This window comes from Stegodyphus dumicola, chromosome 3 (assembly GCF_044657685.1).
Source record: "Stegodyphus dumicola isolate Sdum_Otavi_A_Nest chromosome 3, ASM4465768v1".
Lineage (NCBI taxonomy): Eukaryota > Metazoa > Arthropoda > Arachnida > Araneae > Eresidae > Stegodyphus > Stegodyphus dumicola.
Genome location: NC_140770.1, coordinates 47,782,208 through 47,799,347, shown reverse-complemented (window position 1 = coordinate 47,799,347; position 17,140 = coordinate 47,782,208). Strand labels below are relative to the sequence as shown.

The window sequence follows — 17,140 nt, the reverse complement described above, 5'->3', positions numbered from 1 at the left end:
TGAATGCGCAGACGATACCTGATCGATACCCAATTCCTCGCATTGAAGATTTTCATCATATTTTAAGAGGTACAAATATTTTTTCTAAAATTGATTTATTCAAAGCTTATTTTCAAATTCCCATTGCAGAAGAAGACAAATGTAAAATGGCTATCATCACTCCTTTTGGTTTATACGAATTTAATGTAATGAGTTTCGGTTTAAAAAATGCTCCTGCAACGTTCCAAAGATTTATTCATGAAGTCTTTCGAGGATTAGAATTCGTTTTTCCCTATTTAGACGATATACTCATTGCATCCAGTACCCATGAAGAACATGAAAATCACCTTAAATTAGTTTTCGAAAGATTACATACATTTGGGTTAAGAATTAATGTTTCAAAATCTGTCTTTGCTGTTCCACAAATCGAGTTTCTAGGCTACCTAATTACACCTAAGGGTTCCCGTCCTTTGCCAGAAAGAGTTCAAGCTATTACTAACTACAAACGACCAGAAACAATTCATGAACTTAGAACCTTTCTTGGAATAATTAACTTTTATCGTCGTTATATAAAGGATGCAGCGAAGAATCAAGCATTGTTACATGCGTATCTCAAGGGAGCTAAAAAGAGGGACAAACGTAAAATTTTTTTGGACTGAAGAAGCTGAAAAACAGTTTGAAACGTGCAAGAATGACCTGGTGAACACGGCACTGTTGTCTTTTCCCAATTCTGAATTACCTCTGGCGTTATTTACAGATGCTTCAGATACGGCGATTGGCTCAGTGTTGCAACAATATGAAAACTCCTTGTGGAAGCCAATAGCATTTTTTTCTAAAAATTAAGTGATACTCAGAAAAAATATAGCACCTATGATAGAGAACTATTAAGCATATATCTTTCAGTTCGACACTTTAAGCATTATCTAGAAGGAAGAGTATTTACAATTTATACAGATCACAAGCCCTTAATATTCGCCTTTCGTCAAAAACTTGACAAACCAGCACCTAGACAGGCTCGCCAACTTCAATACATCTCCCAGTTTTCGACTGATATCAAATATGTAAAAGATGAGAATAATATTGTGGCGGATACATTATCTAGAGTTAATGAAATTTCATCGATAGATTATGATAAAATAGCTGATGAACAAACTCAAGATGAAGAACTGAAGAGTTTGCAAACCACTACTTCCTTGAATTTCAAGCAATGTTCTCTACCTTCGGGGAAATATTTGTGGTGTGATACATCAACTAAACATGTTCGGCCGTATATTCCTCAGGCTTTCAGACAACACGTCTTTCAACGAATTCATGGTTTATCACATCCAGGAATAAAATCGACTATGAAATTAATGACATCAAAATTCATTTGGCCTAACATAAAAAAAGATGTACAGTTGTGGACAAGAACCTGCATTCCTTGCCAAAAAGCTAAAATCAGTCGGCACACCAAAACAAAATTAGGTGAGTTTGAAGTACCACCAGGAAGATTTTCTGTCATCCATATCGATCTCATAGGACCACTTCCACCATCTAAAGGGAATATTTATTGTCTTACTTGCATAGATAGATTTTCGAATTGGATGGAAGCAATTCCTTTAGAAAATGTTTCCGCTGAGAACGTCGCAAGAGCCTTTTATAGCAACTGGATTGCACGTTTCGGAACACCAAGTAAACTCATTAGTGATCATGGATCCCAATTTAAAAGTGATACATTACGAGCTTTGTCCAAAATCTGTGGCATCAATTTACAACACACTACTGCCTACCACCCCTCGTGTAATGGCAAAGTTGAGCGCCTTCATCGAACATTAAAAACAGCATCAAAAGCCCACAACAACATATCTTGGACGGACACGTTACCAACAGTACTTTTGGTTTTGCGTACTGCTATTCAAGAAGATACCAATCATTCTATTGCGCAAGTAGTTTATGGCCAGAGTCTCAGACTTCCTGGAGATGTTTTCAGCGAACCAAGTATCCAAACAGCATCGGAGGCTTTTGCTAATAAACTCCAGAAACAGATGGAAGTTGTTGGACCGAGACTAATTCGTAAAAATTCATCTGAACAGATATTTGTCCATAAAGACTTAAAAACTTGTTCTCATGTGTTTCAGCGAATAGATCGGGTAAAAAAACCTTTGGAACCTCCTTATGAAGGACCATTTCCTGTTATTGATCGCAAGGACAAATATTTTACTATTAGCATAAAAGGAAAACATGTTAATGTATCCCTGGATTGCTTGAAACCAGCATATATTTTAGCTGAGGAAAATTCTCATTTGATACAACCTGACTACACTAATTTGCAGAGACCGGACTCAAATTCGGATGTGAATCAAAAACATTCTCGCACAGGCAGAACCATACGTTTACCTGTTAGATTCAAGGACTGACTAAATTATTTTGATAGTGGTTAACACTGCAATACTAGTTACTACCTATTTCTCCATCTTCGTAACGTAACTTAGTTACTGGTGGGGGAGTAGTGTAGTGGCCCAGTTATTGCATGAGAAATTATTTTTTATTTCATATATTTGTTCATGTGTTTAATTATTTTATAAAATTAACTTTAATATTTTGTTAATATTCATATTTATATTTAAATTTCTTTATGCTGAATGGCAACTAGTTCTAGTTCTGATTCATGATTGCTAGGTTTTGGTTTCAAAACGTTGCTCGTAGCGTCACATTTTGATAGCTGGAAAATAAAATGCAATAACTTAGCTATTTGTTTATAATTCATGCTGTTACTAGTCATAAATTAATTTTAAACATTAGTAGCCAAGGCTACAATGCCCATATCAGAATCAATAGAAATATCACTTTAGGAAATGAATCGTCACTAATTCGCTCATTTACTATGCAAGTATATCCTTCCTCTGATAAATCATGCTTTTGCACCATAATAAACTGGAGTCAATGCTTTCCAAAATAAAAAAAGGAAGAACCCAAAATATATCCCAAAGCAACAGAATGCATAGTAATCCTAAAAGAATCTACAAAGTAGTGAAAAAAAGGATTCGGAGGGATATCACATGGTTATATCTCATTGTAAGCTTAAGAGCCAAGCCTTGTTTATTTACGTTATGCATTTTCCTCTTCCCCTGAGTAAGTCAAGTTTCTCTCATTTTGAGTAGAAGGTCAAATCTACAGGTATCTCAAATCCTACGGATATCCAATGCCACCTTGTGGCAAAAGTTAACAGTTTTTAAAATGTTCCACAACTCTGGCACAAATATGTGACAGCCAGGAGTGAATGAGAAAATGCTCTGGCGTGGCAGCATGCTGCCCTAAAAATGAGTGTGGTTCTTCCTGGCACATACACTCACGTTTGTGAAAATTGCAACACCATGAAGGACTTACGCGAGTGAGCTGAAATTTTCAGGAAATGCAAAGTAGCACATGATATGCAAATGATTAGAATTGCAAATCCGTAGCGCATGCGTATGCTGAGCAGCGCCCTCTGAACGGCTGATGGATCCGAATAAATAGACGGCTGTAGCGAGGTGTGTATGGTTATCGGTGATATCATTTGATACAACCTGACTACACTAATTTGCAGAGACCGGACTCAAATTCGGATGTGAATCAAAAACATTCTCGCACAAGCAGAACTATACGTTTACCTGTTAGATTCAAGGACTGACTAAATTATTTTGATAGTGGTTAACACTGCAATACTAGTTACTACCTATTTCTCCATCTTCGTAACGTAACTTAGTTACTGGTGGGGGAGTAGTGTAGTGGCCCAGTTATTGCATGAGAAATTATTTTTTATTTCATATATTTGTTCATGTGTTTAATTATTTTATAAAATTAACTTTAATATTTTGTTAATATTCATATTTATATTTAAATTTAGTGGTAAACGTTAACTCAATCTGTACTTATGCCTCGTCGACAAAAGAGAGCGAGATTTGAACAACTTACAGAGTTTGAACGAGGGAGAATCATCGGCCTTCGTGAAGCTGGATTGTCGTATCGTGCAATAGCCTCTCGTGTGCAGCGTAACAGCAGCACAGTGATGCGCGTTTGGAAGCAGTGGACAGACGAGTGTCGGACAACTCGGAAATCCGGGAGTGGACCCCGAAATGTGACGTCAGCTCGCGATGATAGACACCTGGTCCGCATGGCGCGGACGGACCGTACAGCTTCCTCTAGACAATTGGCAGCACTGTGGTCAATAGCTACAGGTGTTTCATTGTGTGCTTCATCAATTCGTAGACGTCTGCTGCAGTGTGGACTGCGTGCACGGACTCCTTTATACAGGATCCCCCTAACGCACGACCATCGCCGCCTGCGGCTACAATGGGCCAATCAGCATAGAGACTGGCGTGCTGATTGGCAGCATGTCGTGGTTTCTGACGAATCCCGCTTTAATTTGTGGTACCATGATGGCCGCATTCGTGTCAGACGCTATGCCGGTGAACGCCACCTTCCGGAGTGCATTATCGAACGCCACAGTGGACGAACACCCGGAGTTATGGTCTGGGGCGCCATAGCATATCATAGATGATCTCAATTGCTATGAATTGTGGGCAATCTGAACAGCAACCAGTATATCCGTGAAGTTCTACAGCCCGAAGCTGTTCCCTTCCTTCAAAGCTTGCCAGGCGCTGTATTTCAACAGGACAATGCCCGCCCTCATACTGCTCGGATTGTTAAATCCTTCTTTGCAGCGCAGCAGGTACAGCTTCTTCCTTGGCCTGTGTGTTCCCCGGATATGTCGCCAATTGAACATGTGTGGGATGTCATTGGTCGGCGTCTTGCTCGTGATCCTCGTCCTGTTGCGTCTGCAGACGAACTTTGGGTACGCGTACAAACGATATGGAATGCTCTTCCTCAGTCAGACATTCAAACTTTGTTTGACTCCATGCCACGTCGTGTAGCAGCACTTATTGCGGCGCGTGGTGGCCACACAAAATACTGATTCTGATCTCTTGTTCTTGTTTGTTTGCTTTGAACATTTAATCATTTATTTGTACCACTACCACTCAACTGTGTATTAAATTGCATTGAATTATGACGATTCCTTCTTGGTGTTGCAATTTTCACAAACGTGAGTGTATGTGCGACAGTTGGTGCGAAAAGATTTATAACTATAAGGAAAGTGACATCTTATTTCATTTACTAAAGCTCCAGCCGCCAATAGCAAAAGACTTCTGAATAATGGTTAATTCTCATTAAATGCTTTTTTCCCCCTTATTCGTAATATGAATGTGAGAAATTTTTTCTTAGAAAGTCTTCTACACAGGCATTCTTTAGGTAGATAGTCCACCTAGGCTTTGCATAACAAACCAAGCTATTGCTAAGCAGACCGTTAAGTAAATAAATAGATAACTTTGAAATGAAAATTTTGATACCATGATAGAGAACTATGCCATATAATTCAGATTTACAGCTTCAGTATATGCATGGTGTTAGCAAGGCTAAGAAATAATTTTGATGCTACCAGAATCAATTCCTGCAATTTTATAAAATCTTCGCTTTTATAATTTTTTAATGAATTATCAAACTTACAAATGAGAGATGTCAGAATCATAGCAAAAGACTTAACACTCAGCAATTTGCACACATTTCCCCCTCCCAATGTGTCTGATTTTCATCTTTTTAAATAAAACATTTTTGTATTATTTAGGGTTAAAAAATAAACAGGGGACCACAGATAACAACATTTCATATTTTTACATATTTAGTAATTCACAATAATACTTACTCTTTTTCTCCTAGTCATTCTCTTCTGTGCAGTTTCATTCAGAAACTTCGGAAATTTAGGTATTTCATTTTTTTGGATCAAATCATTTAGAATTTGATAATATCTATCCTCGTCATCAATATTATATCCAATTAAACATTCGCACATCTTAGACATATCTCCTTTGAACTTCATATAGCAGCTTTTCAAATCTTCTTTCTCTTCTTCAGAATCTGTGATTATTTATCAAACACATTAAGTATAATACAGGTGCAACAGAAAATGTTTTAATGATCATTGTAACAAGTTCTGAAAACATTTAAGACTTCAAAACGTCAATAAATATAATAGTATTAATTGGTATATATCACACTATTAAATTTTAACGATACAAACAAGTTGCCCTTTTCAAAGCGTTAAATTTGGAAATTTTCACAGGACTAGTTTCGATGATTTTACAGAACAATCATCCTCAGCTGCCAAAGTGCAACCTTTAAAAGGAAATTATGTTTTAGTTCTTGTTTCATCAATAGATGACACTAGTAGCTTAACTCTTGTCCAGCTGTTCTTATCTTATCTCGTCCGTTTGTACTTTGGCAGCTGAGGATGATGGTTCAGTAAAACCATCGAAACTAGTCCTGTGAAAATTTGTGAATATAATGCTGATTTTTGTTGTTTGAATTCTAAATTTACACTATTTGGTTTAGAAAAGAATTAATTAATTAAAACTCTACTATAAGCATTAGCCTCAGAACAAGAGTCTTAATTAAAAAATCTGATGTGTACACCACGACTTCCTTGTACGGAATATTAAATTATACACATTTTTTCTTGCATTTTATTTAAACTTATTAGATTGAATTAAACCTACTTCGCCGACAGCACATAAACCACAAAAGAATAAATGCATTCTTTAAAATTCACTTTGTTTACCATAGCGACACTCTGGCGCTAGGTTTACTTAACAGAATTACATTTCGTTCATATTATAACTCAGAATGCACAAAATGTATATCATTTAAAGAATTATCTAATCGTTGCCACATGTTCTATTCAAATACTATAACAAAGCTAGAACGATGTATAAAAGAAATTAAGCAAACAAAACGAAAAAGAAACAGTTTTTCACAGACGATTGAGTATTTCTCATTCAATTAATTCAGTTTTCACTTCTCGACAAGGCAAAAATACATAAAAACTCAAAATATCTGTATTAAAAATTACGAACCATAAATCTTAAATGCTTATTTCCTAAAAAAAATTCCAGAAAGGATTAAGCATGATTTAATTCGCAATAATAAATGAAGGCGTTATTTTTGTGTTGCGAAGCTTAGTCTCTCTAGATTGGCAACAAATCTACAATTTTGCTGTTTCAAATGTAAACAAATATGTCCGCCATGTTATTTAAAACTTAACCGCCCTTAAACAGCTTTTAAATTGTTGACAATTGTACAAATATTGCTTCCAGAATTATGAAAGGCATAAAAGCTTTAACCAGAAGATTAAAAACAACATAATTCAATCATTTTTAAAGCAAAAAAATGTACAATTTACAAACATATAAGAGTAAAGAAACTGAGATCACTGAGCCGGGTAACAGAGTGGATATATTTATAAATATATTTATATACGTTTGGCGCGGCCGATTGAAACCAAAATACGAGGTGCACATCTACATGTTATAATATTCTTATATACAAAATTTCAATGTTCTGAAGCTACTCGTTTTTGAGTTATGCGAGATACGTACATACGTTTGTACAGACGTCACGAAAAATTCTCTTCAGAATTCATTTTAAAGCAGTTTTTTAGTTTTTTTGGAGGAAAAGAGTCTTTTATTCTGTCCTTACGTATAGATATCACGCAAAAACACCGTTAAATTGCATTCGAAAGCGGTCAAAGTGGATATTTTCGTTGAAATATGCTGCCTGAAGCTTTTCGCGGTTACAATACTTCCTTTTTACTTCATACAAAGAAGTAAAAAATGTTACTAATAATTAATTCACATTACACCATCAAATGAGCCTTAAGAAACCTAATTCACTTCTTGAAAATTTGAAGGTGATACATCACAAATGGTGCAAAATAAAATTTTATATATTCCTACATGAAATGGCATTGATATGAAAAGCAATTACTTAAGTTTATTTCATCCTTATAAGTAATGGGTCACGTGGAAAGTTCTGCAGTTTTTTTATTATAAATGCAAATGAAGAAGTAAAAAAACATGAAAATTTCACTGAATCATGTGAAGTGTCTGGTATGCAAATGTAAGAAAATAACACTTCTCTGACTCCAATGGAACCAATATTTTATTCCTTACAAAGTTATAGATTCTTATTCATAAGATTTATTTACATTTTACATGCACACAGAATCGCGTGACAGAGACCCGAAGTTTGTTCACTTCGTTCTTCGCGGAGAATAGAAGGTGTTGACATTCCGCTTTAACTAAATTTAATTAGAAACTTGACGGAATGAAGCGACACTACACATCCCCTTCCTAGTGACAGCGATTATGGAAGATAATCTTTAAAGTGACTGGGGAACTTCACATGTCTGCCGGTTCTAGTAGTCTTGGTTTCATGATGAGTTTCTGAATTTTCTTCAGTGTTCTTGAGTGCAGGTGTTTCCCCAAGTTCCGCTTTCTTGGAATGGGAGTTTTGGAAAGGAATATCAGAATCTTGCACTAGGAAACATGGCTTTAGCCTGTCTATTGAAACTCTTTTAACTTTTCCTTGGATTTCAATATCGAAGTACTTATCCTTTCTTGCTCTTACAGGATACGGTCCAAGATAGACAGGCTGTAGCGACGAATTATTAATGTTGTTGTATAGGAATACGTGAGAACAGTTGGAAAGATGTTTAGAAACAAAGACTGTTCTATTTCCATGGGTGGTGGTAGAACTTGGCTTCATAGCTCTTATTATTTTCTGAAGGTTTTGAGAAAATTCAGACTGTTTCATACGAGGTACTGTTGAAAAGAATTCACCAGGTAATGCTAAAGGGGTTCCGTATACAAGTTCTGCGGATGAGCAGCCTAAGTCTTCCTTGATGGCAGATCTTATGCCTAAAAGAACAAAATGCAATGCTTCCAGCCATAATTTTGATTCGAGTAGATGACATTTGAGACTTGCTTTTAAAGTTCGGTATTGTCTTTCGATCAGGCCATTGGCCTGTGGATGGTACGCAGTTGTAGTGTTTGTATGAAAACCAAGATATTTTCCTAAAGCTTGAAAAAGTTGGCTATCAAATTGCCGACCCTGGTCAGATGTTATGCGATTCAGAATTTCAAAGTGTGAAAACCAAGCAAAAAACTAAGCTTTAGCAATAGATTCTGCTGATTGATCTTCTAACGGTACCGCTTCGATCCATCGTGTATAACGATTGATGATAGTTAGAAGATATTTGAATCCTTTGCAAGGAGGTAGCGGACCCACCAGATCTATGTTTAAATGCTGGAATCTGTGTGGAGGTACTTTGAATTCTCCCAAAGATGACTGTGTTTGTCTGTGAACTTTAGATCTTTGGCAAGATAAACATGCTCTAGTCCATAGTTGGCAGTCTTTATTCATATTGGGCCATATGAAACGTCGTGTTATCAATTTTATCGTGGATCTTATTCCAGGATGAGATAAATTATGGATTGAAGAAAATATTTTCTGCTGAAACTTTGCAGGGATGTATGGTCGATTATAATTTGTAGAAGTATCACAGTAAATTTTCTTGTCGCTGTCCGGTATAGGGATCTGTAGGATTTTTAAGTTTGGGTTGTTTTTTAGTATCTCCAAGTCATCATCTTCTTGACAGTCTACTATAGTTTGTAAGTCTATTGCAGATGGTACAGAAATGGTGTCTATGCGAGAGAGAGCGTCAGCGCCGGTATTTTCATGCTCTTGTATGAATCGGATATCGGTTGAGAACTGGCCAATATATGACAGTTGTCTAGCTTGTTGTGGCGAAGCTTTTTCCAAATTTTGTTGGAAGGCAAATGATAGTGGTTTGTGATCCTTGTATATTGCAAAAGTTCGCCCTTCTAAGATGTATTTGAAATGTTTTACTGCTGTATAGATGGCTAAGAGTTCTCTGTCGTAGGCACTATATTTTTGTTGTGCTGATGTCAAATTTCGGGAAAAGAAACTTAAGGGTTGTTTTTCATTATTCACAATCTGATATAAAACGGCTCCAATGGCAGTATCGGAAGCATCAGTTGTTAGCGATATTTCAGCCTTTTCGGATGGGTGAGTTAAGTTTGTGGCATGAATAAGTGCATCTTTTAAGATCTGGAAGACGTTTCTTGTTTCTGCCGTTGTTGTGAGTTAAGTTTGTGGCATGAATAAGTGCATCTTTTAAGATCTGGAAGGCGTTTCGTTTCTTGTTTCTGCCGTCCAGATTATTTCTTTTCTGCAGTTTTTTTTTAATACCACTGAGCAATGTTGTTAAAGGTTGTTTCAGTTTCGCACAATTTGGTATGAATCTGTGATAAAAATTCACCATACCTAAAAATCGTCTTAAACTAGTAAATGACTTTGGTTCTGGGAAATTTTTGATGGCATCAACTTTCGTTGAAAGAGGTTTAAGTCCTTCAGCTGACACTTCGTATCCCAGGAATGCAAGTTTTGTTTGACGAAATTTACACTTTGCCGCATTAATACACAGGCCATATTCGTTTAGTCTCTCAAGGACTGCTCGTAGATGTTTTCGGTGAGTTTCTTCATCTGGAGAGGCTATTAGAATTTCATCCAAATAGCAAAACACAAATTCTAGTTCATTCAACACACTGTTCATGAAACGTTGGAACGTTTGGGCCGCATTTCGTAGGCCGAACGTCATGAATGGGAACTCGAATAAGCCAAAGGGAGTGAGAATGGCCATTTTCGGTATATCTTTTCCGCGAACTGGAATTTGTTGGTACGCTCTAATGAGGTCTATGGATGAGAAAACTTTTTTTTCCAGCTAAAATGAAACTGCAATCTGTTAAAAATGGGAGAGGTTATCTACCAGGAATCGTGACGTTGTTTAACGCTCGACAGTCTCACAAGTCTCCAATCACCTGATTTCTTCATAGCGAGATGTAGTGGGCTCAACCAGTTACTTTTGGATGGCCTGCATAAACCCATTTGGAGCATAAATTCAAACTCCTTTTTAGCCGCTTTAAGTTTCTCAGCTGATAGTCTCCTGGCTTTAGCGAAAACTAATGGACCTCTGGTTTCGATATAATGTTCGATGTTATGATTTTTAACTTTATTATTAACTACATTCAGTTTTAACAAATCCGGAAAATTGTTAATGATACGTTTATATGGAACATTTACGGCATTTAAAATCGGAATATTATTATTGTTATTTTGAAAACAAGGAGTTCCATTGGTTGTTAAGAATGTAGTACCATCAATCAACTTGTGATTTTTAGAATCTACCAAAATGTTAAAATTTGCAAGAAAATCCATGCCTATTATCGGTTTGTTTACCTCCGCAATTACAAAAGGCCTTGGAATGATCGTCTGAGTCCAAGATCAAGCTTGAGTAATTTTTGGCCATATGTTTTAATTTTCGTACCATTTGCAGCAAAGAGTTCTAATTTTGAGATTTTTTTTTATCTGCAGGCAAGGGAGGAATGACAGAAATTTCTGCCCCAGTATCTATTAAAAATTGGGTAGCCGATTCTTTGTCATCTCCATCGTCAATGAGAGACGGGGAGCTGGTTTTCTGGACCATTTGTCTGTGATGTTGATGAGTAGTTACAGGGTTGTTTACACTTAAATGACTTATCACCAAATTTTTTGTGATAGTAACAAATATCACTAGATCTGTTACCACTCTAACTCCTATCTCGTGATTTGGATCGGTTACGACAATAGGGACGACTGTGGCGTTGCTTGTTTAAAGCAGAAACTTGTAAGCTAAGTTCACTAACCTGTTTTTGTAAACTTTCAATCACTTCCGTTTTTACCGTTATGGATGATGCAGCAGCTATTTGGGGAGTAACAGGGTTTAATTCCCAAATCTTATCGGCCATTGTAGCCACTTTTGACAAATCTTCACTACTAACAGATATAATGCTACGCATATTAACGAGTAACCTTGTAGCCACAATGTTTTTAGGAAAGTATCTGTTACTTTATCGCCCGCCAAATTACGCATCTCACATAGCAATTGAGATGGCTTTTTGTCCCCAGGTTCTAATTCACCCAGTAATTTTTGGGTTTTTTGAGTCTCTGAATCAGCATATAATGAAATTAGTCTATTTTTAATTGCCTCATATTTATTATCTTGTGGTGGACTTAGCAAAATATCAGATACCTGTGACAAAATATCGGGTTCAATGGAACTTATAACATAATCATATTTTGTTTGATCTGCACTAATTTTTGCATTTCTAAATTGTGCTTCTAGTTGAATAAACCATATTTTAGGATCTGGCTTCCAAAAGGAGGAACTTTAACGCTTACCTTGGCAACAGATGCAGTTGTTGCTTTAATTTCGGTTTCGTCTTTGTCAGCCATTGTAGAATTCGATCACGCCGGGATACACCAGTGAAGTGTCTGGTATGCAAATGTAAGAAAATAACACTTCTCTGACTCCAATGGAACCAATATTTTATTCCTTACAAAGTTATAGATTCTTATTCATAAGATTTATTTACATTTTACATGCACATAGAATCGCGTGACAGAGACCCGAAGTTTGTTTATTTCGTTCTTCGTGGAGACTAGAAGGTGTTGCCATTCCGCTTTAACTAAATTTAATTAGAAACTTGACGGAACTAAAGCGACACTACATCATGTAAGCACCATTTTATTCAATTAATTTTTCTCACCTCTCCAGCAGGAAAATTATTTTTATCAATAAAGAAGTGATCTTTTTAAAAAAAATCATTACGTTTCTCCATAAAGAAATGCCATTTAACAGTCTCTAAAGAAATTAACTTCAGGCCATTCAGAGAATTTTAAAGAAATAAAAATATGAGGAAACAAGGTCTGATGAATATGGGAGGGGAGACGAAACATCCCATCCATACTCAAAAGCCTTTGCCTGATATTCATTGAAATGTAGAGCCAAGCGTAGTTATGATAAAAAAAAAATCTTGACAATTGGTCAGGTCACTTTGCTCTAATTCCTGCATTTAAGACTGCCATTTGGGAACAGTATTATTCTGATTTATTGTCTAATTTTGCAGCAACAATTCATAGTATGAAATTTCTTTGCAATCCCACTACACAACAAAGCATTACTTTTTTTGCAATATAGTCTCCCCATAAAGGGGTTCGTTTGGATTATCCCATGATTTTTATCTTGTAACACTGGTTGTATAGTATCCATGTCTCCAGAAATAAATCATTTCTAAAAAGCTTTTTTCTCCCAGTAAAGAATAGCATTTAAAGCTCAAGCAAGCATATTCTATTAACTTATGGGGTACTCGTACATTATAGAGGCTTACATAACCAATCTTCTTGAAATTATCACATACTGTAATTTTGAAAATATTTAGTCTGTCTGACAGTCCCTAAGCTGTACAATGTGGATTTTATTTTCAGTGACAGCTTCTTTTAATAGGTTCTTGTTTACAGAGGATGGTCATCCAGAGTATACATCTTCTTCAAGACTGAAATTTCCAAGCTTAAACTTCTCAAACCATCTTCCAACTGTGTCATCTGAAACAGTTTTCATATACAGCACAAATTTTATGAGTAGTCAGCTTCATATTTTTTTCTTTTCAAAATAAACAAGAATAATATGATGAAAATGATCTTTGTTTTTAGTACTAAACTAGAACAAAAAGTACTTAATAACATAACTAGTATTATGAATATTTGCATATTATTGCAGCCACCTTAGTAAAAATTGCCACAGTTTTAAAATTAGTCAAATTCTGGCATATGCATTCTTTTTGTTGCATTAGAAAGGCAAATCATAATCCTTAGTAGACATATCCTGATATTTTTTCTTTTTATTTAATTTTAAAATATGAGCTCGTGGGATTTGCCTGCACTGGAAAGAACTGCATTAAAACTGCAGAATTATAGTATTTTACCACAAAATCGCTAAAGAAAACAAATGCTTTGAACCTATTCTTAAAGTCATCACCACAAAATTTCCATGAATACAAAGGGAAAAAGTGCATGCTTGTAAATTGGTTTAGTGATTCTTTTATCTTAGACAAATACCTAGATAAAAAGGTAAAAAACTATTGTAATAATATGCAGCAAATAATTTTTTACAATTATAAGTCATCATTCTTCTGTAAAATTCATCAAGATGATTGTGCTAATACAAGTACTGAATTATGTAAGGTTAATCAGAATGGACCATATTTATACATCTGCTTTGATCAAGATCACTCCTTATTAGCAGTAACAAAATAATAAGAAGTGGTATTTCAATCTGAAAAACCCCGGAAACTAGCAGATGACCTAAAATAAAAAAATTATTAAAAATAAAGATTTATGAAAAATTACGATTTATAGTATTTTTCATGTTTTTTGTCAATTTGGCCTTTTTGAATATAGTCTTTTAATAACACTCATTGCTTTATATTTTATTTTATATCCCTCCTGTATGATTCAGACCATTTTTCTGGAAGTAAATAATTCATTTCATGATGAGTTGAATATAAAACCCCAATACATTAATTTTATTAAAAACCCAAATATTGGATTTTAAAATATATAACAGTTTTTGTGTCAGTTTTGTTTCATTTTAAATAAAAATTAATTTGAAACATAAACTTATTTCTTTTTCAATAAACATAAGTATAAAATTACTGTCTTAACTTCATTTTATCAAAATATCTTAAATATTTAAGAATCATTCATTACCTTTGTAAGTCTTCAAAAAATTATCAATTTGTTCTTCTGTTATTTTTGGAAATAATAACCTCCAGTAGCTCTGCCAATCTTTATCAGGTTCAAAAGCATTTTCATCATCAATACAACCTATGAAAATTCAAATTTTTGAGCTAAATATGATTTATTTCTATAAATACCAAAAATATATAAAAACGTTTACTAAAAATAAATGCAGGACACATCCTTAAAAACAATCTCATGTTTATTTTAATTTCCTACAATATTTACCTTAAAAAAATACTTAATTTCACATTTATTTTAATTATGAAGGATATTAAAAAGTATAAGGTGTGACACACACACACACAAAAAAAAAAAAAAAAAAAAAGGCTGGTCCAATAAATCACAGTAAAGTCATTAATTCGGACACCCATAATCCGGACCTCAAAGCTACAAACTTTCTGTGCATGCGTGGCGTTGATGCATACGCGTACGACCTTTACGGCTGCGAATATGCATGTGTGTATGCGCAAAATACTTTTACGAATGCACATTTGATGTATAACGGACGGTATAAGCTAAGCTAAAATTATCTAATTCAGTTAATGTTGCAGATTGCGTTGTACCTTAATCTTCGAATTGGATTCGGCTTATTATTTTTTGCAGACTGTTAGAGCAATTTTATAAAAGTAAGCTTGAACTTTCGATTATGTCAAATAGAATTTCTGATATATATTTACTAATATGTAAATGATCTACAAAGCAAAAGTATGTTTCGAAGTCCATTAAACAAAAAGTGGAATTGCTGCAAAAAATGGATAAAGGCATATCCTTTGTTTATCTAAACATTAATGTTTGTTTATCTAAACTTTGTTTATCTTTAACACCACAGGGCGCAATGAATTGGAGGTTGACCTGTCAGCACTATCCTTATCTTCAGGGCAGATGTTTTTATTTTATTTGGCTTATAATTCCTTACTAAATGCAGTATTTCATCTCGATGTACTCTGTCTTTGATATGATTTAAATCAAATTCCTCGACATTATAATTCGCTTCTGATAGCGAAGAAAGTAACAGAGGTTATTGAAAACGAAAAAATTTTGATTGACAAGTTAGTCGGTATTCTCGACACAGCAATTACAGGACTTGAACAGCGAAACTTTGTAACCGAACATGAAATTATGTCTGTTTATAGAATTAAAGAGAATGCATTATCACATAAAGAACGAAGCAACTTAAACAACTTACATTGAAAGAAATGTTTAATAAAGTAAACAAATAAATATAAAGCTTTTTTTTTTTTTTTTTTTTTTGTAAATTTTGACATCCTTTAGATCATAATTGTTCTTTATTTCATAAATTATGATTTCATATTTTTAATTTTATAATTCCTGCATGCCATCTTACCAAATTTAAACTCATGATCTATAATCCGGAAAAATCCAGAATCGCCAAAGTCCCGACGAGTCCGGATTAACGACTTTTGACGGTACTTACACAATCAGTTCTCCGTGACATTATCACCTTCAAAGTAGTTCCCTTCAGCATTCAAACACTTCTGCATTCGGTAATGCCATTGCTGGCAACAGTTCTGGAACAAGGTTTTTGGAAGGCCTTTCAGGAGATTTTCTGTTTCTGCCTGGACCTCTTCAGCTGAGCTAAAATGGGTTCCTTTTAAGCAAGTTTTAACTTTAAGAAATTAAAAAAAAGTCGCATAAAGCCAAATCAGGTGAATAAGGGGGAAGCCCCATCACAGTAATGTTTTTGATGGCCAGAAACTGCTTGACAGATAGGGCCGTGTGAGCGGGTGCATAGTTCTGGTGCAACAGCTATCCATCGCTCCACAACTATGAGTTTTTTTTTTTTCCTAATTTTTTCACGAAGTCTTTTTAGTACTTCAATGTAGTAGTTTTGATTAACAGTCTGACCACTGGAAACCCATTCAGTCATGATGAACGTGCTGGGTGCCAGCACGTTCATCATCTTCCACACTGTCCCTTATCCTGAAAAGCACTTCAAACTGAAAACTGTTCAAACACACATGCATGAGGCAAAGTTTAACCTCCATAAGCCTCGGTTAACATTTGAAATGTTTCCTCTGTGGCTGATTTCCTAAGTTTCCCATGAAACTTGATGTTGATTCATTGTTCGGATTTTACATAAGGCATTTTCCGGGCAGAATACAGTTGCACGTGTTCACTCAATGACGGTGTATTCCCCACTGGCTTGGTCGGTTAAGTCAAAACTGGCTGCATGTATAGAGGAGATGTGTGCCATGATGTCACCAAACAGTTTTTGACAACTCCACTCTGTTTTTAAGCTACACACTTAGTCTTTTTTTTTCCTGTGTCCCACCTTGCATATATGTTTAGAAAATAAATTATTATTAACTAACTTTGCAGCAATTGCGCAATTAGTAGTAACTTGTTTTCACACTAAATGAATTTAAGATCATACAACATTATATATATATACATGTGTGCGTGTGTGTGTAAGAAATATAAAGAATATGTAAAAGATTAAATTAGCAACGTAAATTTCCCTTCTCAATTCTAAAAATAGTAAACTCTTTCTGCACTGCGTCATTTCTAGATTAATCCATGTCATATGATACTTATGTAATTCTGATGATGTAAATGGAACTAAAACTCAGACAGCCAATAATAATTTTAC

General features: G+C 35.0%; 1 protein-coding gene across 1 annotated transcript in view; it reads right to left on the bottom strand.

The window, feature by feature from the left end:
- LOC118182956 (dnaJ homolog subfamily C member 9) overlaps window positions 1-17,140 on the bottom strand; it is a 28,500-nt gene that overhangs the window by 4,760 nt on the left and 6,600 nt on the right. Inside the window, exons 3-4 of the mRNA XM_035352339.2 lie at window positions 14,497-14,613; window positions 5,699-5,910 (exon numbers count right to left, since the gene is read on the bottom strand). Coding sequence (XP_035208230.1) covers window positions 5,699-5,910; window positions 14,497-14,613 — 329 coding nt within the window. The remainder of the gene's footprint in view (window positions 1-5,698; window positions 5,911-14,496; window positions 14,614-17,140) is intronic.